We start from the raw sequence: 15,873 nt of genomic DNA on the forward strand, positions 1-15,873 counted from the left end.
ATATGGGAGGTTCTACATTTTAATGTTTGTTTTGGCAATATGCACATATGTATGCATGTCCACAAGCTTCATAGTCCCAATTTAATCCTTGGGACACACCCACTGAAGTCTGAGCATGGTCCTCCAAGGCTTAAGGTGTAGCCATTTACTTTTGCATGGGCAAACCCTGGAGCCAGATGAAGTAGTATTCTTTGGTAGAGTTGTACCCCAAGACTTGTCTGGGTCCCACATTACCTTTCCATTCCTTTTTCTTTTCAAATGGAAACTGAGCAACTTTTAGGGAGACCTTTTTGAGGTCAGTCCCTACACATGGTTCTAGCCACCTCCATCTCTCTTCCTTTTCCCCCTTCCCAGCTCTTCCTGGTCCAGCCTCGATGTTCTGCCAATGGTGCTTTGTCTGCCCATATAGTAACTTTTCCAAGAATGAATTTGAGGTGTCTTGACTTTGAGATATGAGAGCCTACATTGAGAAAAATGTGCATCCCTTGGTGTACTTTGGTTCTCTGTGACTTGGGTCTGCCCCAGGAGCTCCCAGTGTAATAGGTATAGACATCTTTTTGCTATGGACAAGAAAGCAGAAAAACTGGGTCCAAATCTCCACAGTTCTATTTATTTGCTGCTAGACTTGGAGAAACAACAAAGCTAAGCCTTTTGCTTTTTCAGCTGTGAGATGCAGCTAATCCCATGGGGTTGTTCTGAAGATCAAATGAACTAATTGTTGGGACAGACTTTACTTCCTGTCCCTGCCTAAGAGATCCTAATGCATAATATCAACAGGGACATTACTCTCTCATGTGACTGTCAACTGTACCAAGCCAACTCCAAACCCACTGCTAATATGTTAAGGGCAGTGCTAAAATCAGTACACACATTCTAACCTATTTGTAGATTTTCCATTTAAATGGTCCCCATATTCTGATTTTAATACTTGAAATAGTCATAGCAAGGTAGGATGTTGTTACTCCTATTTGGGGGGGTTGTTTGTTTGTTTTCTGCTATAGGGAAGAGGATACTGAAGTTCAAAAGAGTTTATGATTTTCCCAGTCCCTGGAGAATCAAAACACAAACCCAGGCTCTGTGACTCCAGAGAGTTAACTGAATGCTGGTAGCTTCTATTCTGTCAGTCCATGGAGACTGGTAGAAAATAAGTGAATCCTGGAACAGGAAACAGGTGGCCCAGGTTCAGGCATCATTTGCTAATACTCTCTGCTGTCACGCACGCTGTTGCCCTGAAGCAAATGTCGGATGTTTGTCTTCACCGACAAGCTTCCTGCCACTCTCTAACCCTCAGCCCAAGTTCCTCCAAGTAGGACTCCCAACTATTGCCTCTTCCTTGAGTCTTCCCACAAGCCCAGGGCCCTAGGAATATTCTGTGACCCTCCCTTGCACGCAGCCACCGTGCCATATACCCAGGTCTTCAGGTGTGGATGCATCCACATGGTAGGTATAGTTTTGCAGGCCTTGAGAGGGGGAATGACCCAGGAGGGCAGGATCTTCTACTTGCGCCTTTTCTCGCCAGAGCTTCACTGCCCTGTATTATTTGCCTGGGGATATCTGTTTTGAAAATCCCTCGAGGCTTTCATGGTCAAAGCTCCAGTCATCACTTGCCCATCAACCTGCTCACAATCCTGTGTCCCTATCTTAGTGATAGGTACTACCTCTCATTCCATCAGTCAAAATGATGGGGTCGTGTCACCCTGATACTTCTGAACCTGCACCTTTATCTTCTCTTGGTCACATCCTCCCCCTCATTCCCTCTACAGCTCCTTCCCTGGTGAAGGCCCCTATAGCTCTGTTGCATGCATCTCCTCCCCAGCCCCACCCCTCCTACCCACCGTCCACAGTCAGAGTGATGTTGCAGTCAGACTTGCAGTGACTTGCAGTCAGAGTGATGTTGCAGAAATGAAACTTGGATTCCCAAACCTGCTGTCAAAAGTCCCTTGATGGCTTCTCCTCCCTTATAACAGTAGTTCATGGAGTAGAGATGAGAAAATAAGCATATGTTTTATTTAGGTCATCTGGAGAGTCGTGTCAAGCTGCGCCATCCCCTGCTCACAGTAGTTTTGGCCGATTTCCAGAAGGTCTTACTCCACTCCTATATATTTGGTTGTGAAGTCTCCTCCTCATTCAATGCCTATGTTTCTCAGTTCCATGGGACCTGACTCTACCCCTATTTAAGGTCTCCTTCAAAAGCCATCTTTCTCCAGTAAACTTTTGCTGACCTCCAGTCTAGACACAGTCTCTTCACCATCTGGATCCCCTCTCAGGCTCCATGTTATATCCTGTTATATTTGTCATTTGTATTCATAACTTATCTTCTCCGCTAGACCATCAGCTGCCTATTCTGATTCATCCTTATCACAAACGTGCCATGCAAATACTGGGGATTCCCTAAAAACATGTTGAATGGAGGAACCCTGTGAAATTAGAACAGATGGGGCCCAGGATTCACACTCTGTCTCTTGGGCAGGAAAACTTCACTCAGAACACAGACCCGAATATCAACATGGAGCATCAGCAGAACACCCAGTGTGGTGAGGACGTGAGGTTGGAAGGGCAGCATGGGAAGGATTCACCATAGTCTGAGCCTTCAGGGAATGCACTGTCTATCCAGCGGGGAAAACATGAGGCGATAGGAAAAGGGAACTTCTGGGCCAGCCAAAAGTGACAGTGCCACTATGAGTTTGTAGCGTGCTACGGATCACAAAACCCAAATGTGGAATTTCAGGAAATTTCCCCAAATCCCATTGCTAATAAGTGGCAGAGCTGGGTCTCATACTTGGCCAGTCTGATAATGGATGCCACACTAGCCTGAATGAAATATAAAACAGCACTTGCTGAGATGCTGAATCATACAATGTAATTTTCAGTGGTTCATTGAGGTGGGAAAGCAGCCCAAATTAAGTGGGTCATGCTGACTGTTTCGTCCATGCCATTCTAAATAGCTCCTTGCTCCACACACTGAAAAGTAAATCCTTCTGTTTGTGCCCATTCAGGTAGCTGCTCCAACTAGAACCCTGGAGGTCCTCCTCAGTACACTCCCATTTAATCACCAACTGACTCACCTTTCACATTCACTTCTCCCTCCCCATGGCCATTACAAGAAAGGCCCCCAACATTTCTTACTTGGACCCCTACAGTAGCATTCATGACCCCAATCCCTCTTCCCTCCAACTTTCTGCTCACACTCCTGCCAGAAACATTCATTTAGAAAAATATTTGGCCTCTTGGCTCTTTGGGTTCTCCCTATGAACTGTGATATTGGGACTACGGTCCTTCAGCTCTTTGGGAGCTAGGCCCTGCCAATATTTTGACATTCTCTCCTTGCTAACCGACCCCTACATTTCATAGACAGTTCCATCTGCCTGGAAGTACCCTTCCTCCTCCATCCATCTAGATGCTCCTTGACTTTACAACTCAAGCCTCATAGACTCTAGACCACCTTACCCCACCCTTACCCTGGATATGGTCCCACTGCTCCCTGTGTTGCCACTTCATGTCGCTTATCACTCCAGAAGACAGTATAGCACAGTGATTATTAATGCAGGCTTCTATCATTTTTTTCTTAGAATTTAATCACATCTTTTTAAAAATTTTTATTTATTTGAGTGAGTGAGAGAGAAAGAAAGCATGAGAGGAGGGAGGGTCAGAGAGTGAACAAGACTCCCTGCTAAGCAGAGAGCCCCATGTGGGACTGGATTCTGGGACTCCAGGATCATGACCTAAGCCAAAGGCAGATGCTTGTCCGACGGAGCCACCTAGGCTCCGTCAGAGTCAGACTGGAGTCAGACTGCTTGGATTCTCATTCCTGCCATGCCACTTACCTACTATATAAATTTGAGTAAGTTATTTAACCTCTCTGAGCTTCACTTGATCATCCATAAAACAGGGATAATAATGCTGCATAGTGAGGATTAAATAAAGTATTCTACCTGATGTATTAACACAGTAGCGGGCATGTAAGTGACCTCCTGCTGTTTAAGTGGTAGCTCTTATTACTCTTATTACTCTTTGTTTTACAAGTTTCTTATCTGGCTCTCTCATCAGACATTTGGACTGGATCAAGATCTCCTTTGTCTTTCTATCTCTGGAACTTGGCAGGGACAGGCATATAGTAGGCCTTTGAGAAATGTTGGCTGAATGGGTGATGGGGAGACGGATGGGGGGATGATGGATGGGTTGTTGGATGAAAGGGTAGATGAGTGTGTGGGCTTATAGACGAGATGGATAAGGGGGTGGGTAGATTACCAAGGGGGTAGGTGGATGGGTGGTTAGATGGGTGGAAGGATGGATGGCTGCACGCGTGCATGTGAAGATGGAAGCATGCATCTTCCATGCTTGCATGGAAGGGGGGATGGGTGGGTCTATGCATGCATGCGTAGATGGATGATGGACGGGTAGATGGTCACATGGAGAGTTAAACAGATAACTTAGTCCTGTTTAAGTAGTATGGAACAAAGGAAAACTGTGCCTCAAGTCAGCCTTGTCAGCCAGCAGAAAAGAAGATTCTGCAGTATGTGATTTATTAAGTTTGGAGTTTTTTGTTTTTTTCTGAGCAAAGCTGTCTCCCTGTTCAAGATTTTTGGTCTCAGGCAATCTGTTATTTGCAATATCACTGTATCCTTGTAAATTTAGACCTTCGGTAAATCTTCTTCAAGCCTGAGAGAAAACACACCTGTATACTGTGTTATGGCCACACAGTAAAAAACTATAATCCTTGCCCAGGAACACTTTGCAATATAATTGGGGAAAGATACTCAATTAATTGAAGCTTCTCAGTTGCTATTCTCCTGGAGTTGCCTTGAAGCTGGGTCAGGATAGCACCCACCAGCTTTCGGTGACAACCAGGATAACTCAGAAAAGCTCCTTGGAAGAGGTGGTTTGGAGATAAGAAGCATGTTGTTATGAGGAAGTGGCCCAGCAGAGGTGAGTCCCGAAGGTTGAAAGCAGAAAAGCCAGAAGATTCAGAATATTGAGTGCAGCCTAGGGCCCTAGAGCACAGGTTGGGGCTGTTGATGGTGAGGCATCTGGCTCAGGATGGAGGCATTACAGTTGGTCCCAAACTATGCAAAGCAATAGACCTAGTGAGGAGTGATCCCTTAGAGCTTCAGGTTTCTCAATCAAAATCAGGAACAATAATGCTTGTTCCATGGGGTGGTTGGGAGGATTAAAAGTTTTAAGACGCTTGTCATCTCAATGCTAGACCCACTGCATTGCTCAACATCCATCCATCCTTCTTCACAGGCAGCACAGGCTAGTTGTCTAGAACACAAGCTTTAGAGCCATGTTGCTGTCAAATCTGGTTATTAGCTGCACGATCTTAGGCAAATTACATAAACCTTTGCCTCGGTTTCCTCCTCTGTAAAGTGAGAATGATAATAGTACCCATATGTCAGGGTGGTTGTGAGGAATACATGAGTTAAAGTATGAGAGCCTAGGACAATGCCTGATGCATAGTAAGTGCTCCATAAGTATTTTTATTATTTTATTATTATTCCTATCATTCCTAAAGAGGTGAACACTTTGTTCCTGATTACCAGAGTGAGAAGCAGTAAACCTTATATCTGTGGATGAGGTGGGGACATAAACTCCCCTTTATTGAGGACTACTAATGTCAGGTGTTTAGATTACTGTAACCTAATATCAATTAAGATTAATATGATTTTCTTAAAATACTTCATATATTATATATATCACATATAATTTGAATACGATTTAGATTCATGTTAATGCCCACAGTGACTCTTGGGAATAGGTAATTATTGTCCCCAGCCTTGATGTGGAGAGACTGAGACTCAGAGATACTGAGTGACTTAAAGCCATGTAGTTAGCAAGTCGTGGTGCAGGAACACAAAGACATATTTCCACTCCTCAAAGCGATTTAGGCTGACAGTCATCCATGCCATTCACCTTGGTGCATGGATCAGGAAAGAGTGGTTTGGAAGGAGGAACTGACTTGCCCAAAATGTTACAGTGAGCAAGTGAAAGACCTGAGATCAGATCCCTGCCCTCTCAAATCTCAGCCACTGTTCCTGACAATATGGAGAGCAGAGGTAGCAGTAAGTCTTCATAAAATGGAAGCCCAGCTTTCTTCCCCATGGATCACATTTCTAAGTACTGGACCACAGAGCCAGCCATGAAGGAGAGGAATGGACTCCTTACAGTGTGAACCTATATGGTTGGCAAGGGGGATTTGGTGACGTGTGTGGGTGCTTCCAAATTCCACCCATCACATTCCTCATCCCTTTCATCATCTAGGGCACTGTTCCTTTAACCCAAGATGTTGAACAGTTTTATGAGATCTTGCTGTACTATGGTTCATTTTCCCCAGCTCAGCTTCCCAAGTATACATGGGGCTTCCTTTCTGCCATAACTTCTCAGAGTCACTTTCCTTCTGAGAGCGGAGAGTTGGCTTCTCCTGATGAATAAGAGAAAGACTACAAGTGTCCCTGCCTAGGGACTTTGGCTACTTTCCTACTCAAGAGGGAGAAGTCTGAGGCTCCAAGAACATGTCCCCACGCTGCAGACATAAAGACTGCATCTTCCTGAGCCAAGCAAACTGGGATAACTGTTGCAATTAACCAGATAACTCAAGAGGGAAGGAAACTATTCTTGCCTATTCAGATGGATATTTGGGGACCTTAATTATCAGCAATTTTTCTCAATCCACAAATGTATCAGTTATTGTCAGTGTGGTGAAGTCTGTAAGATAAAGACATTCCTATTTATTTTCCTACAAAGTACAAAAAGTTATAACAAAAGAAATATCATGGATTTATTTGAGTTTTTATTGTTCAGAAGCCAAGAGCTATAAGGGACATCATGCAAAGAGATCTCAGGTGGTGATTTTTCAGGCTTTCTTTTGGAGAGCGCAATTCTTTGTCATGTGAAATTTTAAGTGAAACTCCAGTTTATAAAATACTTAAAAAAATAGAGAAGTGCTGGCTTTCGTGGATAGTAGGGGACCAGCAGTCCTACCTGCTCAGTAGTCCCCTCTCCCATTTTAGTGAGGCTACTATACAGAACCCCCAGGAGGCTACAAACACAGTTTGAAAACTAATTATCTACTTCAACTAATATGAGTTTCAGATATGGAAATAAAGGCACAGAGAATTTATTCAAGTTGTAGTCTGTTCGAATTGAAGGTTAGAATTCCTTTCTCTTAGTGCAGTGCTCTTAATGATAGAGTTTGAATTTTGTTTTGATCATTGATATGTAACAAACATGAAATTTAGTGACCCCTTTTTCTTATGTATCTGAGCTTTGGTCAGGGCTTTAAAGGGAATAACTTGTTTTGTTCCATGATACCAAGGGTCTCCATTGACATAATCTAACTGGTGGGGGCTGGCTGGATGTCTCTCTTCATGCAGTTTTAGTGTCTTTCCAGTTGGTCTTTTCAGGATGGCAACCTCAGGATACTTGGACTTCTTTAAGGAGAGTCAGGGTCTCAACTGAGGGTTCTGAAGACCTATATAGAGCTGCAAGTCTTCTTTCTGATCTATCCTAGAAATTCCCAGAGTGCAATTCCTACCTCATCCTTTTGGTCACATAGGGCCAATCCTGGTTCAGTGTGGGAAGAAACTACACATAAGCATACGTACTGGGAAGTGTGGATTATTGGGGAGCCATCTTGAATGATAGCTACCTGATTACCTTGCTTTTAGCATGGCCTTACTAAATAGGTTCTGATTGGTTTGACCTGAAACTGAGAACATAGAAGTCATTGTGGCTTTCCTTAGGTCATGAGAGCACTATCATGTGGAAGAGTGGTAGAATAGTTCTAGAAGGCCAAAAAAGTCATAATTACAAGGAAGCTAGTTTTAGTTGACCAGAAGAAAAGAACCTTCAAACAAGTAAACCAGCCAACATTAGATGTGGCTTTTTCAGCGTGAGTAGTGAATTTCTCCATTGTTAAGAGAGGTCTGTCTCACTCCTTCTACCACCGGAAGTATCTGATTCTCAGTGAAGATGATTAGAGAAACTTGCATCTCCTTGAGCTTTGGGATGCTGAAATACTATGTGCATTTCTAAGAATCAAGATTTCATATAAATCTAATTCTTGTTTGTTTGTCTTTTCTTTTTCCCCCTTTTTGGACATTTCCTTCATCTGACTGCCCATCAATATGTAGAAGAAATGCTTATTCCTACTCCTATTACTTGTAAGTATCGACCCGGGGAAACTTTTCTTCGTGCCCTGTGAGGGAACTGTAGCATGCATTTCCTTCACCAACCAAGTGTCTGTTGGTTTTCTCATACTCATTTCTGTCTAAGTCATCTGTAGCCCCAAAGTTTTTATTTCACATAGATGTTTTCCATTTGAAAATGCACTGTCATTGTTTATGTCTGTTATGTTTCTGCCATCTTGGATTTTTCCCCCAATTTTTGGAGATGTGAAGGCAGTATAATTTTCTAGTTAGAAATCCCTGAATTTCATCAAGAGGTCAACCTAACCCCCCTGTAGGACTTGCAGAGATAAAACAGAATCACCAGTCTCAGCAGCTTCAGAGCCCATTGGTGTCTACTTGGGGAATGTGTAGCATCGAGGGACTCAGAGGTTAGAAAAAAATCATGGGCTGTTTCCTGTATTTCAGTAAGTCTTCAGGGAACCATCTTTACCTAGAACCAGCTTCACAGGTGACAGAAACATCCAAGATCTTTGCTTTGGGCCTGAATGATCGCAGTCTGGGGTTTGGCATTAGGTATCTCATGTTACCAGTGCATTTTGTAGTTATAGCTGGCCTGTTGCCTGTCAGTTTTTTTGCACTTTCTAAATGAAGGTGATGGTTTTTTTCATTATTAACAGACATTTTGAAAACACAAATATAAAGGGGAAAAAGCTCCCATCAACAGATCCTTGGTAATGAAAAGTTAAGAAAACCACTGAAGTAGTCCCATCTTCCTAATATGCATTTCCAGTGTTTGAAAATTGAGGTCAAGGGAAGTGTATGAAACCACTCATCCAGTGGGATTAAAACTCAGGATGCCTGGCTTCTGGTAAAGTGTATTGTCCATCATTCCATGTCTTGCTACACCCCTGGCACACCCAGGCTTATGAGGGAGGCCATGTCTGCTAGTGATTGTCGGCTGAAGCCTTCACTGATGAGGATGGACCAAAATAAGGCTCTCCTACCCCGTTTGCTTAATGTTTGGGTTCCAGGTCAATAGGCCAGACAATGAGCAGATAAGATTCTGGTACTAATGCCATCAGATTATCCAGGAACAAATGGACTACCACCACCAACACTGAAAGTACCAGAGAATTTGCTTTATTTTTTCATTCATTCATTCCTTTGGTAAACATCCATTGAACATGCCTATTATGTTCCAGACACTGTGGATGGAGAGATGGCCAGGACGTTGAGCCCCACCCTCCCAGTATTCAACCCTCTCTGGGGTCTAGGATAAAGCCAAACACTTGAAATGTCAGCTGAGAGGTGCCTGTATGTACTCTGGTATAGGAGTGCTTACTGGGATGACTAAATTTCTAATGGGGCAAGGAATGGTTACCAGTGTTTATAGAGATGGATTTTTCCCACTACTGAAGAAATAAGAATTCTAAGCACAGGAACAACATGGGGTGTTGTCGCTGTGGTAGAAAGAGAATGAACTTTCAGAGTTGTGATGCTCTGGGGACAAGTCACATCTTTGTCACTCACGTATGAAACCTTGTGAAAGTCTTCTGAACTCCTTGAGCCTTATTTCTCTTAAATCCAAAATAGGGATCATAGTGCCTAACTCAGGAAATGAGGAATTTTGTAATGGGCCTGGAACAAAGTTGGCACTCCTGAAATGTTAGTTTTCTTTCTTTCCCCCTTCAGGGCAGTAGTGGTGGCCCCTAGGAGCTCCTCTGGTCTTCCAGATGTTCTTCTGGCCTCAGTGTTCAACAGTAGGTGTGGGTATGCAATGACCCATCATAGTCTCTAGGCACCTTAGCTCCTTTGTCAGTTAGCCAGTGTACTTAGCCCTGTCTTTGGATGCCCAGGCACTGTGGTAGAATTAAAGATGAAAAATGTGAAAGTGTATGGGACAGACACTCAGGTACTTGTACTTCAAGGTGCAGTGATACACAAGGGTCTTTCAGTTTTTGCAAACTTCAGAGCTCTAAGTCACAGATCTTAGACTGTGAAACTCATGCCAGCTCAGGAGCTGAGCTAACAATTCAGGAGAGGAGAAGAACTGGCAAAGCAGACAGAGAGGCAGGACGAAAATCTTCAGAACCAAGAGGAGAAGTGCTTTGCAGAAGGAAGAGCCTGAAGATGCTGGCAGCTGTGGGAGGGAAGGTCTTGGGGCAGAGTGTTTGGGGACAGGGAGCAGCCCCAGAGGGCAGGCACGATGGGTTCTGTGAGGCCATAGGATTGAGAGATGCATGGAGAAGGAGGAAAGGAAACACAGGGAAATGCTGACCCTGTGATTTCCAGGTTCAGAATTCCACTCCCCCGGGTCTTAGGGACGGACCTGAGTGGATGCCTTCAGCCCTCTCTACTCCAAGTGTGTCTGTAGACCAGCAGCGTTGGAATCACCCGGAGCATGTTAGAACTGCAGCATGAGGATCCCAGCTCACACCTCCTGAACCCGAACCTGCATTGTAACAAGAACCCCAGGCAACTCTCATGCACATCAAAGTTTGAGAAGCATTGACTTAGCCAGAGTCCTGGTGGTCTCATCAATAAAATAGGAAAAGCAATACCTCCCCCTGGGGTTGGGGAGCCATCTGGTCCCTCTAAAAGTCCCTTCTCTTCTTCTGTGAAAGAGAAATGCTCCAACATGCTTTGGCTGAATAATCTTGTCACTGAAATCCATGTTTATTCAGTCAACAGGTATCTGTGGGATTCCCAAGTGTGTGCCGGGGGATGGTCCCAACTGGCACGTAAGCGTTAGCAAAACAAACAAAGCTCCCTGCCCACATGAAGCTTTTTAATAGAGGAGATCAAGAATAAACAACATGTATTAAAAAAAGTGGCATAGATGTTAAGGAATGGTGGAGAGAGCTAAGGGAAAAAAGGTAGATAAGCCAGGGAAAGGGGCTATAGAGTGTGAGTAGGGAAGAAATAGAGAAACTTCTTTTTCCCCAAAACAAAGAGGTCCTCAAGGGCGCTCCCTGCACTGAAAGATCCTAGACACAAGCTCGGGGTCCACAGACCTTTTCCAGAGGGAGCTGGTGGTAAATATTTTTGGCTTTGCAGGCATATGGTCTCTGTTGCATCTACTCTGTTGTTGTAACAGGAAATCAGCCATACCTGATGGACAAGGGAAGAAGCATGGAGGTATTTCAATTAAAAAAAAATTTATTGTGTAAACCTGGCGGTTCACAGACCTGTACCCCTGGGGATAAAAATACATTATATGTTTATTAAAAAATTAATAAAAAAATACTGCAAGAAAAAAAATATTTAAAAAATATCAAATACAGGGCTAGATTTATCCTGAGGGCCATAGTTGGCCAATTCCTGCCCTAGAGTTTTGAGGCAGAAAGAGGCTGGAGTTCAAGATTCGTTCTGTTTTATGAGCTGCTACTGTGCACTGCACCATGTGCTTGCTGTTGCAGACACAGCAGTGAATGAGGCATACCTGGTCAGGTTGAGAAGTGGGCAGAGGTTAAAAGAAACCACCCATCGGTTGCTAGTATGGGCCAGGCTCTTCTCATGCTCGTGGCAAGCCCTGCAAGATATGTGTCACTGTGTTGAGTCTACATAGACCTTGAGACTGATGTTGGGGGACTTGTGCAGATCCCACAGGCAGGATGTGGCAGGGCGGGGGTTTGAACCCAGGACCACATGCCCCTCAGCCCTGCCCATCCTTCTCCCTAAACTCTGTTCTTCAGGGGATGGAAGGGTTCCCACCTAGACCGTGTGCTTGGACAGCCCTTGGCCAGGCTGCCGGAGAGCCAGGATCCACAAGCAAGTCGGCCTCCTGGCAGAAACTCAGTTCCATGTAACGACCTCAGTGCCTTGCTAGGGACAAGAAGTGGTAGCTATCCCTCGTTGGCAGGGAGGCCCTTGAGGCAATTCTGGCTTTGCTATCCTGGGGATTTGCCTGGTCAGAGCTGAGAGCACCGGACTGCCAGAGCAGAGGCAGCCAAGGTTAGAGTGAAGAGTGCCCCACAGAGTGCTTATGGCCAGGACAAACAGAGCTATAAATCAAAGGAACTGAGTCCTAGGGACAGAGGAGAGTCTAGAATGCGGCCCCCAATGTCCAGCACACGAGAAAAAATGGCGAAATAATGTGGGCTTTGATATCAGACCTAGATCACAGTCCAATGTCTCCCTCTTCTGCCAGATTGTTCAGACCTTGAACAATCATGGAGCCACTCTGAGCCTCAGTTTCCACATCTGCAGAGCGGCGATGACAGCGGTGACTCCCTGGCATTTTGAGAGGGCTGGTGAGGGAGGGTCTATGCAGAGTGGCTGACACAAAGGAGGTATTTTATAAATAGTAGCTATGATTCCTTGCATTCCGAGCTGACAGAAATGCTTCTCTAGAATGCCTTTTTGCCTTCCTACAGTAAAGAAGCACCCAACAATCTCGGCGTCTGTTTTTTAAAAGGTTTCAGGAGCTGGCATGTGTTCACGGGTTAATTTATCTCAGGGTGTGTGATGGGCACAGTAATTGTTTCAAACAGAGACATTTTAGTGTAGTAGTTCTTGAAAAAGCACTAAGATGTTTACCAACTGTTCCGGCAGAGAGAGAGAGCACTTAACGGTTTCACCTAGCCTCGGATAAATGCCATGCAAGTATCAAGGAGGCGGAAAAGGGTGACCTGGGCTGAGCCCTGTCTACAGACGCTCTGAAACTCGTGTTTTTTCCCCCTTATATTTTTCCTATCTCTCCCCATGGCAGCATGTTTGAATCCTACATTTACCCTACAAGGTCCAGACCTAACAGCGCCTCCTATAGGAAGTCTTACCTGATTCTCTCCACCTGCGGGAATGGGCCTTTTATCAGGGCTCTCACTGTGGCTGCTTTTTATCATGGGCAGGAGCAAATGTGCCTTAAAGATGTTTCTTGTTCATTGAGGTTTCCCCCGTGGTGCCCACCACACAGGCACAGTGAACCCTAAAGGTAACCTTTGGTCCTGTTCAGCATCTGAATCCCAGTTTCCTTATATGTAAAATGAAGCCTAAGAGCGCATACCTCACAGACAGCTTGCAAGGACTCGAGGAGATGATGCTTGGAAAATGCCTAGCACACGGTTGATCCTCACCCAAAGTAAGAAACCACGTCCTTTGTCAGTCAGTGCGAACACCTTTCCACACCACAGGCTTTTGCAAATCAAATATCTTCGCCTCGATACACATAAAGAGGAATTTAAAATGATTATATCAAGAGATACTCAAAAGGCATTTTATGTAATTCATCAGTCACTTCAAATAAAAATGAAGGAAAAATGGGAATAGAAGGAAACCATTTAGAGATGATAAGTATCAATTACCAAAAGCTGACGGCAAACGTGTTGACAAGCAGAAATGGAAGGTGTTGCCACGAGGCCAAGGCAGAGGCTAGAGCCATGCTGCCGCTTGCCGTTCTGCCAAGAAGAGGACCGTGGCAAAAATTCTGATTCCTGGGCCCCACCCCAGAGCAGCTCAGTCCCTCTGAAGGTGTGGCCCGGGAATCTGCATGTGTGCGCACACCTCAGATTAATCATTCTGTGTGTGGACTTAGAACAACTTCTCTCCCCGAGGCCACTGTCCTTTTCTCAGTATTGGAAAGTATTGGCCTATGCCCTGTTCCCGGGATGCCTCGGCACCATCTGTGCCTGCAAAATCCCAGTGTCTTTTTAGAGGGGACATAGTATCTGCAGCACTGCGCCCTCATTGTCGTTGCATTCAGCTGGCTTTCATTCATCCCCTGCTGACTCACTCATTCACGAGCCATTCTCCGGTTAGACAGGTTAGACTGCCCACGGTGGGTTTGCACGTCTGTCTCCCTGTTGACTAGGACGGTGTATTACTCATCTTTCGCTTCCCGATGACTAACTTGGAGCCCAGAACAAATCAGACATCGTAAGACTGTGTTGATCACATGAATGAGTACACACAGGTGGGTGTATGTGTGAGGTTGATGCCCCCATTTTGTCTGATCTCCCACTGAACTAGACTATTCCATTCTCTAGAAGTTCGTATCCGTTCTCATTTATTTTGGCCTATAGTGATGCGGCGGGACTTTTGGATCAGACCTGTTTGGTAATTTTGTATTGGTTTTAGGTTTAGAAATGTTGTACTTGCGTGTCACAATTACAAATGCAAAAAAGTAATGAATGCTGATGCAACAAGATAGATATAAATGCGCTGGGGCAGATCATGTGAACAGAGAGATTTGGATGGGGAGTGCAACTGAATGGATGCTTTATTGTTTACTCTATTGAACTGGAGTCTAAACACATCAGTCATGAGTAGCGAACAGAGCACATCTACAAGTCAGAGGCTCTGTCATCTTAATCAGGGAAAATACAAATGAGCAGTTCCCTTCCAAAGAAGATGGAAGATGTTTATACTTCAGTTTTAAGTTTATACTTTAAGTTTTAAAACCAGCTAGGTATTAGTGATGCCTGGAGGCTTAGCAAGGTATGCCTGTGATCTTAAATGCTTCTACTCTGTAAATGCATTTGAACTTTATAAAGAAGGTAAAAGAGAGTGCGGAGGGTTCTGTGTTGACAGAGAGTGGTGACATACGGAAATGTGGTTGGAAAGACAAGTTCTCAGAGAAAGTTGTGATGTGCTACTCTGATCTGCTTTCAAGAATGAAGGGCTTTGGGTAAATACCAGTAGTGGAATTGCTGGATCGTAGGGTAGTTCTATTTTTTTTAAATTTCTCGAGGAGACTCCATACTGTTTCCCACAGCCGCTGCACGAGCTTGCACACCCACCAGCGGTGTGTGAGGGTTCCTTTTTCTCCACATTCTCACCAACACTTGTTGTGTCTTGTGTTTTTGACTTTAGCCATGCTGACTGGTATGGGGTGGTATCTCATTGTGATTTTGATTTGCGTTTCCCTGATGATGAGTGATGCGGAACGTCATCGCATGTGTCTGTTGGCCAGCTGGATGTCTTCTTTGGAAAAATAGATAAAGAAGTTGTGGAAGTGTGTGCGCACACGTGTGTGTGTACGTGTGTGTGTAAAATGCATATATAAATGTGTGTGTATATAAAATGGAATATTATTCAGCCATAAAAAGAATGAGATCTTGCCAATTGCAACAACACAGATGGACCTAGAGGGTGTAATGCTAAGTAAAATAAATCATCTGGAGAAAGATAAATGCCATATGATTTTACGCATGTGAAATTTACAAAAATAGAAAGAGACAAACAGCAGTAACAAAAAAAACACAAATATAGAGAACAAACTGGAGGCTGCCTGAGGCGAGTAGGGGTAGAGGATAGCTGACATAGATAAAGGGGATTGAGAATACACTTATCTTGGTGAGCACTGACATATGTATAGAATTTCTGGATCCTTATATTGTGTACCTGAAACCAATATAACACTATATATCAATTATACAATTTTAAAATTAATTTAAAATTGAGAATTTTAATAAACTAAAATTTAAAAAAAATTTAAAGAATGGAGAAGTTCTTGGTTGACAGCCCCCTTTGGGACAACTCGCTCTTCAGAGCTGCCTCATCTAAGGTCATGAAGGGTGTGAAAGTCATCCCTTCGGCACTTCCCGTGGGGTTGGCTCAAGCATTCATCGCACCTGCATCACCGAATTCCCTTCCACCCACGCCTTCTCCTCCCCTCCCCTCCTTCACCTTCCCTCCCCCTTTCCCTTCCACAGATGTTGACCCCAGAAGCATGTCCTAATTCATCTCCTGCTCATCAATTTCAGTCTCAAAGTCTCATTCTCAGGGAACACCATCTGCCACACTTCCA

At 44.3% G+C, this 15,873-nt stretch overlaps 1 protein-coding gene across 12 annotated transcripts in view; it reads left to right on the forward strand.

Moving 5' to 3' along the window:
* Positions 1–15,873, forward strand: part of PTPRT (protein tyrosine phosphatase receptor type T) — a 1,056,651-nt gene that overhangs the window by 889,092 nt on the left and 151,686 nt on the right. For 7 of the 12 annotated variants that reach the window (XM_045082202.1, XM_045082207.1, XM_045082203.1 and 4 more), the window contains one exon: positions 8,130–8,159. The exons of the other annotated variants lie outside the window; for them this stretch is intronic. In XM_045082202.1, the coding sequence (XP_044938137.1) occupies positions 8,130–8,159 (30 nt within the window). The remainder of the gene's footprint in view (positions 1–8,129; positions 8,160–15,873) is intronic. 12 annotated transcript variants of the gene reach the window in all.

The sequence above is a fragment of the Mustela putorius genome, unplaced genomic scaffold, assembly GCF_011764305.1.
Source record: "Mustela putorius furo isolate JIRA1106 unplaced genomic scaffold, ASM1176430v1.1 tig00000592_pilon_pilon_pilon, whole genome shotgun sequence".
Taxonomy (NCBI): Eukaryota; Metazoa; Chordata; class Mammalia; order Carnivora; family Mustelidae; genus Mustela; species Mustela putorius.